The sequence below is a fragment of the Mustelus asterias genome, chromosome 8 (genome assembly GCF_964213995.1).
Source record: "Mustelus asterias chromosome 8, sMusAst1.hap1.1, whole genome shotgun sequence".
Lineage (NCBI taxonomy): Eukaryota > Metazoa > Chordata > Chondrichthyes > Carcharhiniformes > Triakidae > Mustelus > Mustelus asterias.
Window position 1 is genome coordinate 90884435 of NC_135808.1, and position 17241 is coordinate 90901675.

Here is a 17241-nt window from a genome sequence, read left to right on the forward strand (position 1 = left end):
TGGCAGCAGGACCCCCCACCCCCATCGATTGCCCCCCATGCCCTGTCCCCAGCAGACCCTGCCTCCAAGGCCCCTCCCCCCAAAATGCCCCAACCCTTGGGCACGAGCATTTTGTCCCTTGGGCAGTGCCAGGCGGCATGGGCTGGAACTGCCAGGGCGCCCATGCCCAGGGGGGCATCCCCCACCGTCTGACCCCCCTGGGGAGACCCAATTGCCAGCCTCCTTCACTCCAGCGGTGTCAGGCCACTGGCCCCCTGAAAGTGGGGAGCTACTGTAATCCCCACTGGAGTGAAACACTCTGGCAGGGTGGGAGAGACGAGCGAGTCCAGAGTATTCAGTCCCAGACCCGCTAATAGCATTTAAATAGTATGTAAAATACTATTTAAACACTAGCCCTGCCTCCCAGCCGATTCCCGGTGCCGCGCTGATGCTGCCGGAAATCCGGGTCTGGGAGACGCAAGTGTGGCGCGAATGCTCACGGGACTCCCGCGAATCGACCGATGCACAATTCTCCTGGTCCGCTTCGCTAAATAATTAGCGCACTGGGGTGGGAGAATCGCCCCCAGGCAGTCTATATCTAAACAGGACAGGGCAGGAGAGCGTTAGGAAGAAGAAAATAAGGACAGGTATACTGCATGTAAGGCAATAAAACATGTGCTAACTTGAGAAGGAGGTGATTCCATCCTGTTTTGCATCCTGTTTTCACAAGACTTCCACCTATGCATACTTTACAGAGGAAGCCACTGAAAAACAATCAGTTGTTGGATCCATAAATGATATTTCCCAACCCCAGCTTACATCTGTGAAGGTCTTGTGGCCTGCTTCTGAGCCAGCAACCACGGTTCAAAGCCCACTCTAGGGGCAGTATATTGTGCATTTGTGAAGGTGGGGCTGGGGGGCAGGGGGTGGGTTGGCAACTCACCCACCCACTCTCCTCCCCAGAAGGAAGGTTGGCACGGGCTGCTGGTCAGATGTCCGCTCCTGGGAGGATGTTCTACCCTCAGGAACTGAAGGCCAATCTGATTGGCTGGCAGCTGCAGGAATCCCAGCAGCGCCAAGGGAGCACATGAGGGCACAGGCAGGACTGCATAGACCCCAGGAAAACGGCCAAGTAAGAGGAGGGTTTGGGCATTTTTTATAATGCATTTGAGGGACATGGGCGTCGCTGGCTGGCCAGTATTTATTGCCCATCTCTAGTTGCCTTTGGAGGGCAAATGAGAGTCAACCACATTGCTATGGCCCTGGAGTCACATGTAAGCCAGACCAGGTAAGGTAGAGGGCATTTGTGAACAGATGGGTGTTTACGACAATCGACAATGGTTTCATGGTCATCAGTAAATACTTAATTCCAGATTTTCTTTTTATTGAATTCAAATTCCACCATCTGCCACTGTGGGATTCGAACCCAGGTCTCAAGAACATTAGCTGAGTTTCTGGATTAATAATGGAGCGATAATACTACTAAGCCATTGCCTCCCCTATGCATTGAGGAAGGGTGTGGTGGGGTGTAAAAAGGGAGTGCAATCTTAGGGGGGACTCCTCCCAAAGTGCAAAGAGCAACCCCAAAAATCATAGTCCCCTTCCTTCTTGCTCTTAAAAAAATATAATCTAAAAGAATGACCTGCACTCTCCTGCTCAACTATTCATGTCTTCTGTCATGGGCAGCATATTATCAGGGTTAACTGGATTGTTAACAAGCTCAAGTTTTAATTTTGCATGAAAACCTATTAAGTTAGAGGTACCTCCATTTACATTCAGAAGACCATCGCAAAGTCCAACATTGGCACCAACAGCAACATAGATTCCTTTAATGTTGGCTCCTACATTAAAGCCTCCCTTTGCACAGTCTTTAGCATCATTCAATGTGTAACCTAAAGATAAAAAAAAATTACATGTTGTCAGTCAAGATTTTAATCATTTGAAATTAACTTCATGGCCCAAAATTTGTATTCAGCGGTGAAGTGACAGCGCTCACCACTGATCTGCAGCTGCCTACAAAAATCCAGCAATCTCTGTCGCATGGAATTCACTTTTCATCGAAACATAGAAATCATAGAAACCCTACAGTACAGAAAGAGACCATTCGGCCCATCGAGTCTGCACCGACCACAATCCCACCCAGGCCCTACCCCCATATCCCTACATATTTACCCGCTAATCCCTCTAACCTACACATCTCAGGACAGTAAGGGCAATTTTAGCATGGCCAATCAACCTAACCAGCACACCTTTGGACTGTGGGAGGAAACCGGAGCACCCGGAGGAAACCCACGCAGACACGAGGAGACTGTGCAAACTCCACACAGACAGTGACCCAAGCTGGGAATCAAACCCAGGTCCCTGGAGCTGTGAAGCAGCAGTGCTAATCACTGTGCTACCGTGCCGCCCTGGCACGTTTCCTGGCATTAAATTCATTCTGGCACATGCTACAGGGGACTTCTGGCAGCAACAGTGATGTCATCAAACAGGCTAAGTAGCCAACCTCATTGAAGAACTCTGACAAACAGCAAACCAGGAAGCAGCAAGCAAACTTTATCATTCATCTTTATAATATTGCAGAAAGTGAAATAAAGATTGGGATATTCATATGGGATAAAGAGTAAAAGTTGAAATATAAATACACAAAAAATTATATATTACTACTTTAAAATTCTATGTATTTTTTACCACAGTATGGAGACATTTGCCATTTCACAATACAAAATTAATTTTTCAGGGCCAGAGGCATTGTTCAGAAGTACTCATGACTTAGTATATTGTTAAATACCTAGAAGGTGTAACTTTATCAAAGGTTTGTACAATAAAGCTCATAGCTCAGATCAATGCAAATCATTTCAAAAGATTTCCATCTACGAAGACTTCAAAAAGAGCACCTTATGGAGGAATGAGGAATCACTGACAGTGGATTTATGTGTTTAACAGCATTTGTACAAACGCCAGAACTTATTGTTGGTTTCACAAGAGAATTAACAGTGAACATTGACTGTTCCACCATCAGTACAACAACAAAATTCAGGCCTATGATTTACAAGACTTCAGGAGAATTATAAAAGTAATAATAAAGTAAATTGGACGACAATGTTACAGTTATCAATATATTGATTATGTTTCCATTTATATCCATCATTTCTTTGGTTGGAAGCTAACTGTGTGGTCCCCACAGATCCTGATGAAAGCGTTGGTTCTATTAAAATGATACTTTTTTCAGGACTCAATGGGTGGGATTTTACAGCCTCGCTTGTCCCAAAATTGTAAAACTCAGCCCGAGGTCAATGGACTTTTCCATGGTCTGCCTCTTGCCTGTTCCGATTCACGTGGAGGGCGGGGCAGTAAAACTACAGCACGTATCTCAATAGGTAGATTCTCAGCTCTTCCACCAGCTGAATGGAAAAATCCTTTCCAGTTCCCACCAGCTTTTACACCTCAGTAAATAATATTAAAAGGATTGTTTGGCTTTCATCTGTATGCATTTGTGGATTGCTCCAAACTGTTCAAAACATAGGAACAATTATAGCCAATCAATTATTCGCACCTGTTCTACTATTCAGTTTGATGACAGCTCGCCTCACCTAAGTCACCTCAGTTATCCTGACAGCAGTTTACATCCCACCCCATGTGGACATGAAGACCGCGCTGGATGAAATTTACACCACTGCAAAAGCTTTGTGATGAAACATCCCGAGGCCTTGTTCATTGTGGCCGTGGTCTTCAATCAGACCAAGCTCAAGAGCGTCCTACCAAGATACCACCAACACATCTTCTTTCCACTGGAGGCCCAAACATCCTAGACCACTGCTACACAAATATCAAACATGCCTACCGCTCTATCGCCCACCCACACTTTGGCAAATCAGACCACAAGCTGTGCTCCTGCTCCCGTCTTACTAACAAAAACTGAAACGTGAGAATCCGTTAAAGAAAGTTGTGCGATGTTGGCCTGAAGAATCAGATGATCTCCTGCGGGACTGCTTAGAGTCAGTAGACTGGTCAATATTTAAAAACTCGGTGACCAGTCTGATAGAGTACGCCACTACAGTAACTGACTTCATTAGTAAATGTGTAGAAGACTGTGTGCCAAGGAAGCAAATCCATGTGTTTCCCAACCGGAAACCATGGATGAACAGGAATATCCGCGGCTTGCTGAAGTCCAGGTCTGAAGCGTTCAAGTCAGGCGACCCTGACCTATACAAGAAAGCCAGATATGATCTATGGAGATCCGTCAAAGATGCCAAAAGACAGTATTGGACCAAGCTAGAATCCCAGACTAGCCACACAGACTCCCATTGGCTATGGCAAGATCTGCAAGACGTAACAGGCTACAAGATGAAGGCATGTAAAATCGCCGGCACCAATGCACCCCTCCCTGATGAGCTCAACACATTCTATGCAGGTTTTGAGCAAGAGGTCAGCGAGAGCACGCCCTCCATCCCGGAAGCCTCGGCTGAATCCATATCCGAGGTCACCTTCGCAGACGTTGGAGCAGCCTTCTCAAAGGTCAACCTATGGAAAGCGACTGACCCGGATGGGGTACCCGGACAAGCACTCAGATCCTGTGCGGACCAGTTAACAGGGGTATTCATAGACATCTTCAACCTCTCTTTACACCAATTTGAGGTCCCTATCTGCTTCAAGAAGACGACCATCATCCCGGTACCAAAGAAAAGCCATGCAGCGTGCCTTAATGATATCGTCCAGTGGCTCTGACATCCATCATTATGAAGTGCTTCAAAAGATTAGTCATGGCATGAATCAATTCCTGCCTCCCAGATTGCCTGGATCCACTACAGTTCACCTATTGCCACAACAGGTCCACAGCAGACACCATCTCCCTGGCCTTACAATCCTGGAACACTTAGATAACAAAGACTCCTATTTTTTGACTACAGCTCAGCCATCAACACCATTATTCCTACAAAACTCATCTTCAAGCTCCATAGCCTGGGGTTCGGCTCCACCCTCTGTGACTAGACTTCCTAACCCACAGACCGCAAGCAGTAAGGATTAGGCAACAAAATGTCCTCCACAATCAACATCGGTGCCGCAGAAAGCTGTGTCCTCAGCCCCTTGCTATAGTCCTTATGCACCTATGACTGTGTGGTCAAATTCCCCTCCAACTCGGTTTTCAATTTTGCTGATGATATCACCATAGTGGGTCGGATCTCAAACAATGATGAGATGGAGTACAAGAAAGAGATAGAGAGTCTGGTGAACTGGTGCAATGACAATAATCTCTCCCTCAATGTCAACAAAATGAAGGAGATTGTCATCCACTTCAGGAAATGTAGTGGAGAACATGCCCCTGTCCAAATCAATGGAGATGAAGTGGAAATGGTCGACAGCTTCAAGTTTCTAGGTGTCCTGATCACCAACAACCTGTCCTGGTCCCTCCATGCCGACGCTATAGTTAAGAAAGCCCAACAACACCTCTACTTTCTCAGGAGGCTGAGTAAATCTGGCATGTCAGCTGCGACTTTCACCAACTTTTACAGATGCACCATAGAAAGCATTCTTTCTGGTTATATCACATCTTGATACAGCTCCTGCTCTGTCCAAGACTGCAAAAAACTAGAAAGGGTCGTGAACAAAGCCCAGTCCATCATGCAAACCAGCCTCCCATCCATTGACTCCATCCACACTTCCTGATGCCTCGGCAAAGCAGCCAGCCTAATTAAGGACTCCACGCACCCCGGACATTCTCTCTTTCACCTTCTTCCTTCGGAAAAAAGATACAAAAGTCTGAGGACACATACCAACCGACTCAAGAACAACTTCTTCCCTGCTGCCATCAGACTTTTGAATGGACCTACCTCATATTAAGCTGATCTTTCTCTCCACCCTAGCTATGACTGTAAGACGACATTCTGCACTCTCTCCTTTCTTTCTCTATGTGTGGTATGCTTTGTCTGTTTAGTGCACAAGAAACAATACTTTTCACTGTATACTAATACATTTGACAATAATAAATCAAATCTTTGTTGCATTTTCCTTGTTACCATTTATTTAAAAAAGTAGCAATGTCAGTTAATTTAACTTAACCAAGTTATCTATAACTTTTTAGGGGAGTAAGTTCCAGGTTTCCACTCACCTTTGTGTGGAAAAACTGCCTCCTGATTTCCCTCCAAAACATCTTAGTCAAAATTTTAGATTGTGTCCCCTTGTAGTGCATTTCCCTACTCATTTCAGAGTATTCAACCAATTTCAACTGTGGTGAATTGCTGAACAGTAGGATTAAACTTTCAATTCAATGTTCCAGAGGAAAGAAAATGGATACCCACCCCACCCCATCAGGAAATATAGACACGGAAGCTAAGCTCTTTTTTACTAACAGTCATTGGAATTATTGTGTAATCTCATTATCAATGTTCTTGTAAGTCAATTAAGCAATGATAGAAGTAGTATGAGTTTCAGCTAACTGTGCAAATGATCATTTCTGTATGTAATATATAGCATAAATATTATTCTTATCTATGATCTTCACAGGCTGGCCACAGGAAAATAGTTTGGAGCAAAACAGCCAATCTGATTAGTTCCAAAGCAGTTGTGTAATTACTTCTAGATCTTAGGATTGCACTTTTTAAGCTTGAACAAGATCCTGTTCATTCACTGCAAGACTCCATGGAGAGATATGTCATGACTCAAAACTCTTCTTCACATTGACTACCTTTCAGCACTCACAAGATGCAAAGGAATGCACTTTATCATCTCCCAGCAGGAATTCACCAACAACAGTGAAGCAAGCTTCCCTCCAGCAGGTTAGTGAAATGTGGTGCTATCTTCATTTTTAATATGGCTGGCACCATTCAATGAGCTCAAAGTCAACATTTAAAATTGAACTGCCTACTGACATAGCCAAAAAAAATCATTTTCAATTGATTGCTATCTTGACAGACATTGAAATTTGTTTGCTTATCAATTCTGAATTTATAAACATATATATATGTGTGTGGGTCACAACAAAAGTTTACAAAAAGTTACACAGTAATTATGAATAATGGAATCCAAGCCTTTGGTTTATATTTAACCAAGCATTAGAAATGTTTTCATCTTGGGTAAACAATAATTTCTTAAGTGGAATTGATTGATTAATCTGTGTCCTTCTAAATAATTATCTTGTCCCTCAATAATTTGCCCAGTATTATAGTTAGTCCTGACTGGTTGCCAAATGCTTCCCACTTATGATGAAACTCAAAATACTTATCTAAATTAGCAGTCACAGTTTGGCAGCTACAGTTTCTGGCGGGCCTTGGGACTTCTGTACATGCACTGGCTGGGAAGAAGCTATATGTGTGCATCTCGTCCTTTTGCATGTTCTTCAGGCTGGGAACATGCTCAGCGCCCATGTGTCGGAAAAAACAAAACAAAGTAGTGAAATGGCGCAAAAGGACAGGTTAGGTGAAGGTGTCCCAAGAAGAAATATAGGAAGGAGGAAAGAGAGAGGGTTCCAAATCAAGAGGAAGGTACTTAACCAGGGAGTGGATCAGAAAGAGGTCACAGAAAAAAGATCCCAGACAAGGACAAAGACAGGGATCTAAAATCCCTGATCCTAGAAGACAATCCCTGGCAAGAGACAAAGGCAGAGATCAGAAACAGATCCTCTTGAGTAAAGTTGAGAGAAAGGAGCAGAGAAAATGGCTCCAAGTTAAAGAGAGAGTTACAAGGAATAGACTTGAAGCATGGCATCCTTGAGAGAACGGCACGGTGGCACAGTGGTTAGTAGGGGTGGCACGGTAGCACAGTGGTTAGCACTGCTGCTTCATAGCTCCAGGGTCCCGGGTTCGATTCCTGGCTCGGGTCACTGTCTGTGTGGAGTTTGCACAGTCTCCTCGTGTCTGCATGGGTTTCCTCCGGGTGCTCCGGTTTCCTCCCACAGTCCAAAGATGTGCGGGTTAGGTTGATTGGCCAGGTTAAAAATTGCCCCTTAGAGTCCTGAGATGTGTAGGTTAGAGGGATTAGCGAGTAAATATGTGGGGGTAGGGCCTGGGTGGGATTGTGGTCGGTGCAGACTCGATGGGCCGAATGGCCTCCTTCTGCACTGTAGGGTTTCTATGATTCTATGAGAAGCCCTGAAGATCCGAGGCAGCAGCCAAAGGTTGATGTTTCCTCACTGTGCCTTTTGCAACAGTGGTGTTCTGCTTGGCAGGGGCAAAGATCTGAAATTGTGCTTGGAACATGAGGCTTGAGTGTACTCAGAGATCCAGGGAAAAGGATTCTTGGAAGGTGAGATTGAAACTCTGGAGGTTGAAATCATTTGAGTGGGAATTACATTTGCAGTGAATTCCATGGTGAGTAGATTGGTTGACCCATGTTTGGGTAGGTTATTTAGAAATCCATAGCATCTGCTTTGATGTCAGCTATCATCTATTTTTGGAATGTGACGTGTCTGACCACTGTTAACTCACATGTATATCTTATTTACCCTGAGTATTCAATATTAGATATGGTAAACTGTTTTAGCTTTCAGAATTTGTACATGTCTGTAAAGATATAGCTGGGGTGAAAGAATAGTAAATACCTGAATCATTTTCTTGTGTCTGTATTGAGATCTTTCCACCTATTTTGTCTCGTGCAATAAATGTCATTTTCTTATTTTAATAAATATTTAATTCTATACATTAAAAATTAATCAACAGACTCTTGTGAATTTGTTCAGTAACTTTCTTTTGCGGTCTCTAAGAAAAAGCACTTTAGGAAATATCAAGTCAGATTTCACTTTGGGATCTGACTTGTCCAGTATAAACATCAGCTGGGATTGTAACAATAGGAAGGAGGGTCATAAGAAAACCTCAAGTCTTAGAAAATCTCTTCAGTAGAGCAATAGTAAAGCTTAAGATACAGGTTACTTGCTATCACCCCACTGCCCCCACCTCTGCCCACCACCACTCTGGTCTTTTCAGAGATGCTTCATCACATGAGGATAACCATGGATGAGCAATTGGAAAAGATGACTTAAAGAACGGGAACTTTTATCAAAGAGCAAGTTTGTCAGAAGCAAAACATTCCTGAAATAAAATTTTGGGATCACATATTTTCCCAGCTCTTCCCTATGAATTACCGAATGGCAGCACACAAATCCTTAATGCAATCCTACCTTCATTGGTAAGACAAATGCCTATTGGTTTCACTACTTCTGAAGGCTTCAATTGAAAAAAAGTGCAGTTCAATAATTTAATGAATTAAATAAATGACATACCATGTTTCTCCATTGTTTTGGAATCAACTGCCCAAATATATTCATAGGTTCCGCCAAGTACACCCTCACTCATGTAATGAGTTCCATAGTCCTTAAAGACTTCCCTGTATTCTCCATAATTGTACGCAGTTGGCAGTTGCTTAACTCTTTGAAAGAAATCATAATGGAGCATGAGATCCCTGCGTTTCATCTTAAACCGAGCCACTTGGAGAGAGAACTGTGCGTGAAACAAACTTTGTTTCTGAAAAGGAACCAAAATAACTTAATGATTGAAGAACATGACCAGTGACGTTTTTAAGTTGCGTCCACTCCCATACACAGGGGGCAGGATTTTACGGTCTCCCTAGTCCCAAAACCATAAAATCCTGCCTGAGGTCAACAGACCTTTCCATTGTTGGCCCCTCACCCACTCCGATTCCCGCGGCAGGTGGGTCGATAAAATTCCAGCCAGTATGTATTTATGATATGTGGTCAAAGGGAAGAATGATAAAGCAATTTTAACTCTGCAATTTTTTCATGAATCTACTCTCAGATACTTTTATTACCTGGTTCATTCCTGTGACTCCTCCTTTTTCTATGCTATCCTGTCTGCCAGTTAACACCAAAGTAGTATTTGACCAAGTGTGAGATCAGGAATCCCTCATAAAATTGAAGTGAATGAGAATCGGGGGGAAAGCTCTCCCCTCGATGGGGCTCACACCTAACACAAAGGTTGTAGTGTTTGGAGGCCAATTATTGCAGCCCAGGACATTGCTACAGGAGTTCCTCAGGATAGTGTCTTAGACTCAACTACCTTCAGCTACTTCAGCATTGACATTCCCCATCATCATGTGGTCAGAAATGGGGGTTCGCTGATGACTACACAGTATTCAGTTTCATTCACAACTCTTCAAATTGTGAAGCAGTCTGTGCCATATGAGAATGACCTAGACAACATTAAGGGCGGCACGGTGGCTAGCACTGCTGCCTCACAGCTCCAAGGACCTGGGTTCAATTCCCGGTTTGGATCAATGTCTGTGTGGAGTTTACATGTTCTCCCTGTGTCTGTGTGGGATTCCTCCGGGTGCTCCAGTTTCCTCGCACAGTCCAAAAATGTATGGGTTAGGTGCATTGGCCATGATAAATTGCCCCTTAGTGTCCCAGGATATGTAGGTTAGAGGGATTAGTATGGTAAATTTGTGGGGTTACTGGGATAGGGCTTAGGTGGGATTGTTGTTGGTGCAGACTCAATGGGCTGAATGGCCTCCTTCTGCACTGTGGGGATTCTAAAGCTTGGGTTGATAAGTGACAAGTAATAATGCATCACACAGTGTCAGACAATGACCATCTCTAACAAGAGAGAGTTTAAATATATCGGGTGGGATTCTATAGCCTCACGTGACCCAAGACCGGAAAATCCCACCTGAGGTCAACAGACCTTCCCATTGTCTGTCCCTCTCCGATTCCCATGGTGGGTGGGCCAGTAGAATTCCGGTGATCATCGTGTCATTCAATGACAATGCCATCATGAAGTTCCCTCACCATCCACATCCCATGGATTACCATTGACCAGATACTTTACTAGACATGCCACCTCAATACTTTGGATTTAAGAGCAGGTCAGAGGCTGGGTATTGTGGGGCAAGTGACTCATTTCCTGACTCCCTAAAGCCTTTCCACCCTCCATAAGGCACAAATCGAAAGTGTGATTGAATGCCCTCCACTTGTCTGGTTTAGTGCAGCTCCAACAACAGTCAAGAAGCTAGACATCATCCAAGACAAAGCAACCTGATTTAATGGCACCACATCCACTTTCTTAAGAGTTCATTCTCTCCACTTTTAGATTAATATGTTTGCATTGTATGCTATCTTCAATAACCTGTCGACGCTTCTTTAACAACATCTTTTAAACCAATGACCTCTACCCTCTGGAAAGATGACAGGGAGCAAGCACATGGAGACATCATCACCTCCAAATTCCCCTCCAAGTCACACACCACCATTCTGACATAGATTTGTTTTGCCACTTCTTCATTGCCACTAGATCAAAATCCCAGAACTCCCTCCATAACAGCAGTGTGGCCTGTGATTTCTCATTGTTTCTGTTCATTACAATTTGAAAATGTAAAATGCCAAACATATCAACCTTTGTTCGAAGGAAACATGCTTAACTAAAATATAATGAAGCAATTGCTGAATAAATTTGACAATTAATTCCCCTCTCTTTCTGTCTGCTGAACATAATTACTCAAATTGGGCACAGCTTTCTAGGTTGTGATCACTGTCTGATCCCAGTTCATGCGTGAGCAATGCAACCATAACATGGGGGCCAGATGTGCCTGATCTAGTTCTCATCAGCATTCATACATATGCACCCTCCAGGAGAATGGGGGAGTAGTCACTGGATACGATTAAACTGGAGAAAGATGGATGCTTCTCATCTTTAGTTCAGGTGAAGTGAAGTCAATCATAGTGCCTCCGTTGCTACACCAACTAAGATCATCCATCTTGAGCCACGCATTAAGCTTACTAAGCTGCCGGAAGAATTCTTATTATGAACTTTCATTTCTTAATCAATTTGGTGTAAGGAAATTGTGAAGATCAAGATCAATAATCGTTTAAAATATACTAATGTCGCATACTTACTGATGCAGAGTTTTTTAGGAGCTTTCGTATCACTTTCTTGAAATTATTACTACTGTAACTGACTCCAATTTCAAAAACTTCTGGGTAGCTAATTCCAAAACTAAAGCCAAAATTTTTATTCTTATATTCAAATCTGCTGTGTGTAAAATTTGAAAATGATTCATGCTCAGTCAAGGACAGTTCAAATTTTCCTTCAGTCTGCAATGAAAAGAATACATTACTAGGAAATTAACTATTTTGAAAATGATTCATGTATATAAAAAATACAGAAATAGATACATATATCACTGACAAATTAATGATTTGGATAATACTGAACTAGTCAAAGTATTTGAAGAATAGCCATAAAGTGTTCCATAAAATGAAATATTTTCATGATTCCTGAATACGTAAAGATAAATTTAAAAATTATTTGTGATTTGTAACAGTCACATTTTATATGATGTTGTAGAAAATACTTTCAATGTGCTTTTACTCTTTTGCTATCTGTTTGTTACATAAAACTATATAATGATTACTTCATGGAAAATGAAAGTTCAGAGGTATCACGGTTTCACTCCAGGATGTAAATCAATCTCTGTAGCATTAGCAGTTTCCTTGACATTAGTAGTGATACCTTCATTAGCCAGGGTGCATTAGTATTTTAGTATTCTTGTCAAATCATTCATGGAACACATTGCTGATGCAATCACGTTACAGCTCCTTAACATTGTTGGAGCTGGAAATGCTTGCCACGGATGCTGGTTGAAGCAGAATGCATATTTTAAGAAAAATTGAATAAATAATTAAAGCAGATGAAGATAGACAGCTACCATAGAATCATACAACATGTACCATGATGAGGACCATTCGGCCCATTAGCTCAGCACTGGCTCTTTCAAAGAACAATCCACTTAGTCGCACCCCCTTCCCCTGCTTTTTCCCCATTTCGCTGCATTTTTTTTCCATTAAGTTTTTGATCTAATTCCATTTTGAAGGCTCAGTTAAAAGTCTCATAACACCAGGTTAAAGTCCAACAGGTGACTGACCTGATGAACGAGCAGCACATCGAAAGCTCGTGATTCCAAATACACATGTTGGGCTTTAACCAGGTGTTGTGAGACTTTTTACTGTGCCCACACCAGTCCAATGCCAGCATCTCCACATTTTGAAGGCTGCTATTGAATTAGCATTCACCATCCAATACCAGGCAGTATACTTCAAACCCTAACCATTAGCTGTGTAAGGGTTTTCCTCATGTCACCTCTGGGTCTGTTGGCAATCAACTTAAGTCTGTGCCATCTGCTTATTGACCTTACAACCATTAGAAACATTATTCTATCTAAACCCTTAATCTAAAACTTAATTAAAAAACTAAATCTTAATCTAAACCCTCAATCTAAACCCTTATTTAAACCCTCTGTCAAATCTCCTTTTACTGTCTCAGCTCCAAGGAGAACAGTCCAGATTTCCCAGTCTATCCATGTAACTGTAAGACCACATTACTGGAACCAGTCTAGTAAATCTGCCAGTGTGTCAATAGAATTTTGGATTAGTAAAGAGCCAGCAAAAACATGGCCATCCAAATGACCTCAGCTGATACTGTGGCTGCAAGGTTCCATTTCAAAACCTTGAAACCCTCCAGGGAGAGACGCTGAAAGTTTGAAAGAGTCTCTGGATACAATTAAAAGTGAAAGATTGAAAGTGTTAGAAATTAAAACCACGTCTACACCAAGTCAATAGATAAGGCATCGGCCAGGGTGGAGAACAACTGGATAAATACTGAAAACCAGCATCCATAATTCAGAGTTGCGTTACAGTTTTCGATGAACTTTGTTTAATTAAGATGCCTGCTGGTATGTGAAAGTTAATAAGTGTGTGGAGTGGACTGGAAGTTTATTTAATAAACCATTCGACGGTTTAATAGTCTGATAAGGAAACAGAACACTTAGGGCTCGATTTTACTGTTGCGTCGTGCCCGTTTTCGGGCACGAAAACTTGGTAAAGTCGGACATGAGGCCATTAACGCGATCCACGCCCGCATCCGCGCAGATGCACACTTTAGCAAAGCCCGAAAATGGCCGTGATCCGATTCGCACCCGAAACGGGCGCAACGGCGATTTAAATGCATTTGCATGCATTTAAATTGAATTAATGGGCTGCCCACCCAACTTTAACAGCATTTCCCCCTTTACCATCACATTCGTGCATACAGATTCGGCGCGAAACAGACCTGCTCGGCAAAGGTCTGTTTCGGGCACTCCACCTTCTGAAGAGGTAAGTTCAGAGCTTCCAACGGCTCTCTGACTCAGATCAGTGGTGGGGGGGGGGGGGAGGGAGATGGGCCAGATCGTTCTCTGGTGGGGGGGGGGGGGGGGGGAGACAGGAGAAGGGAGGCCCGATATTTTTTGGGGGTCGGACGGGGGGTGGGGGAAGTAGGCGGGTCAGATGAATCTCTGGTGTGGGGGGGGAGGGAGGACAGATCGTTCTCTGGTAGATGGAGTAGGGAGGGAGGGAGGCCAGATCGTTGTCTGATTGAGGGGTGGGGGAAGCGGAGGAGGGCAGAAGGAGGCCAGATTGCTGTCCGGTGGGGTGGGGCGGGGGGGGGAGAGGGAGGCCAGATTGTTGTCTGGTGGGGGGGGGGAGGGGGCAGAAGGAGACCAGATTATCGTCTGGTGGGGGGAGAGGGCAGAGGGAGGCCAGATTGTTGTCTGGTGGGGGGGGGGAGCCCGATCATTCTCAGATGGGGATGGGGAGACAGGGGGGGCGGGGGGGGGAAGGGGCAGGAGGGACCGCTGCCACTCTGCGGGTGATCGGTGGGGGGGAAGGGGGCAGAGAGTCACAATCAGTTTGGGTAGCGGGGGGGATGGGTGGATAAGGAGGACAGTTATGTTGTGGGGGTGGGGCGATGTCTGTGGGGGCCATCACTCCCGCTTTTAGCCGGCCACTTTATCCGTTTTTTGCGGCCCGGGAGCGATGTGACAGGGGGAGCGTTTTTCAAATTTTTTTCTCACTGCGCATGCGCAGTTCAGAGCTCCGATTGTTTCAGGCACGCTAAGCCCTGCCCACAGTGTGATTCAGACTCGCGATTTTTTTTTTCAAGCTAAATGCGTATGGGAGCTCCTGAGAACAGATTTCCAAGTTGGATCTGAATTGTGCCCAGATTCAACACTTAGAATCAAAATGGTAAAATTGGGCCCTAAAACTGATGAATGGCTTACGCACAGATTTGACAGGCCTTACAAACAGCTCTGAACATGAACAACTGATAACAGGCAATACAAACAAGATTACTTAAAGTAAGCTTGAAGACTGAGGATTGTATTTATTCAAGGGACCTATGAAATCAATTAAGGGAGAATGAAGTAAAAGCCTGTTTGATACAGGACGGAAGGAACCTGCAAAGATTATACTAAGTCTTGGAATATGGAACATAAGAGTGGCCTTTTATTCCATGATTTAAACAAAGAACTCAACAAATAACATTGGATACTTTATATTAAGAAGAATTTTGACAGGACATTTAAGCCACTATGTCAATGGAGACAGTGTAATTTTGCATGGAGCTGCATTGGATGTGGACTGCAGTTACTTACTGTCACCTTCTGAAAAACAATTGTGGATGGACAATAAATATTGACCTTCACAGAAACAACCACTTTCTATGTATGAATAAATACAACAACAACTGCCAACTATATTTATGTAGCACTCTTAATATCATAAAACATCCCACGGTGAATCACAGGAGCAAAATATGATACTATGAGGAGTGTAACGGGTAAGACAGATGAACTTAGGGCCTTAATGCTTACACGGAATTTGGATCTGGTTGCGGTGACGGAGACATGGTTAAAAGAAGGACAGGACTGGCAGCTGAATATTCCGGGGTATAAGTGTTTTAGGCGAGACAGAGGAGGGGCTAAAAAAGGTGGGGGAGTAGCGGTATTAGTTAGGGGGCATATTACAGCGGTGGAGAGGGTGGACAATTTAGAGGGGTCATGTAATGAGTCGCTGTGGGTGGAGCTCAGAAACAGGAAAGGTGCAATCACTACGCTGGGGGTATACTACAGGCCACCCAACAGCCCACGGGAAGTGGAGGAACGGATATGTCAGGAGATTCTGGATATGTGCATAAAAAAATAGGGTTGTTGTAGTGGGAGACTTCAATTTCCCTGGTATAGACTGGAAAGTGCTTAGGGCTGGGGGTCTGGACAGGGAGGAATTTGTAAAATGCGTACTGGAAGGTTCTTTGGAACAGTATGTAGATAGCCCAACCAGAGAGGGGGCTGTACTGGATCTTGTTCTGGGAAATGAGCCCGGTCAGGTCGTCAAAGTTTCGGTAGGGGAACATGTGGCAAATAGTGACCACAACTCTGTTAACTTTAGGATAGTAATGGACAAGGACGAGTGTTGTCCTAAGGATAGGGTGCTAAATTGGGGGAAGGCTAACTATAGCCGGATTAGGCAGGAATTGGTGGCCGTTGATTGGGAGAGGCTGTTGGGGGGTAAGTCCACGTCTGGCATGTGGGAGTCTTTTAAGGAACAGTTGATAAGGCTGCAGGACAGGCATGTGCCTGTAAAAAGGAAGGATAGGAAAGGTAGGATTCGAGAGCCGTGGATAACCAGGGAAATTGAGGATCTGATCAAAAAGAAAAGAGAGGTGTACATTAGGTCCAGGCAACTGAAAACAGATGGAGCTCTGGAGGAATACAGAGAGAGTAGGAAAGAACTCAAACGGGGAGTTAGAAGGGCAAAAAGAGGTCACAAAATGTTCTTGGCAGATAGGATTAAGGAGAATCCGAAGGCATTTTATTCATATGTTAGGAACAAAAGAGTTGAGGGAAAAAGTCGGACCTCTCAGAGACAAAGGAGGGGAATTATGCTTAGAACCCAAGGGAATAGGGGAGATCCTAAATGAATACTTTGCATTGGTATTCACACAGGAGAGGGACTTGTTGACTGGGAGTGTCTCAGAGGGAGGTGTTGACCTGTTAGAGAGAATCTCCATTACAAGGGAGGAAGTGTTAGGTTTTATAGGTAACATTAAAACTGACAAATCCCCAGGGCCTGATGGCATCTATCCTAGACTGCTCAGGGAGACAAGAGATGTACTTGCTGGGCCTCTGATGGAAATCTTTGTCTCTTCATTGGACACAGGTCAGGTCCCTGAGGATTGGAGGATAGCGAATGTGGTACCGTTATTTAAGAAAGGTAGCGGGGATAACCCGGATAATTATAGGCCAGTGAGCTTGAGGTCCGCGATAGGGAAGTTGTTGGAGAGGATTCTTAGAGACAGGATGTGTGCACATTTAGAACGGAACAATCTCATTAGTGACAGACAGCATGGTTTTGTAAGAGGGAGGTCGTGCCTTACAAATTTGGTGGAGTTTTTTGAGGAAGTAACAAAAACGGTTGACGAAGGAAGGGCCGTGGATGTCGTCTAT

The 17241-nt window shown here is 43.9% G+C and overlaps 1 protein-coding gene across 1 annotated transcript in view; it reads right to left on the reverse strand.

Annotated features, from left to right (window-relative positions):
* Positions 1 to 17241, reverse strand: part of LOC144497764 (uncharacterized) — a 214950-nt gene that overhangs the window by 14539 nt on the left and 183170 nt on the right. Inside the window, exons 19-21 of the mRNA XM_078219203.1 lie at positions 11816 to 12013; positions 9191 to 9431; positions 1743 to 1871 (exon numbers count right to left, since the gene is read on the reverse strand). Coding sequence (XP_078075329.1) covers positions 1743 to 1871; positions 9191 to 9431; positions 11816 to 12013 — 568 coding nt within the window. The remainder of the gene's footprint in view (positions 1 to 1742; positions 1872 to 9190; positions 9432 to 11815; positions 12014 to 17241) is intronic.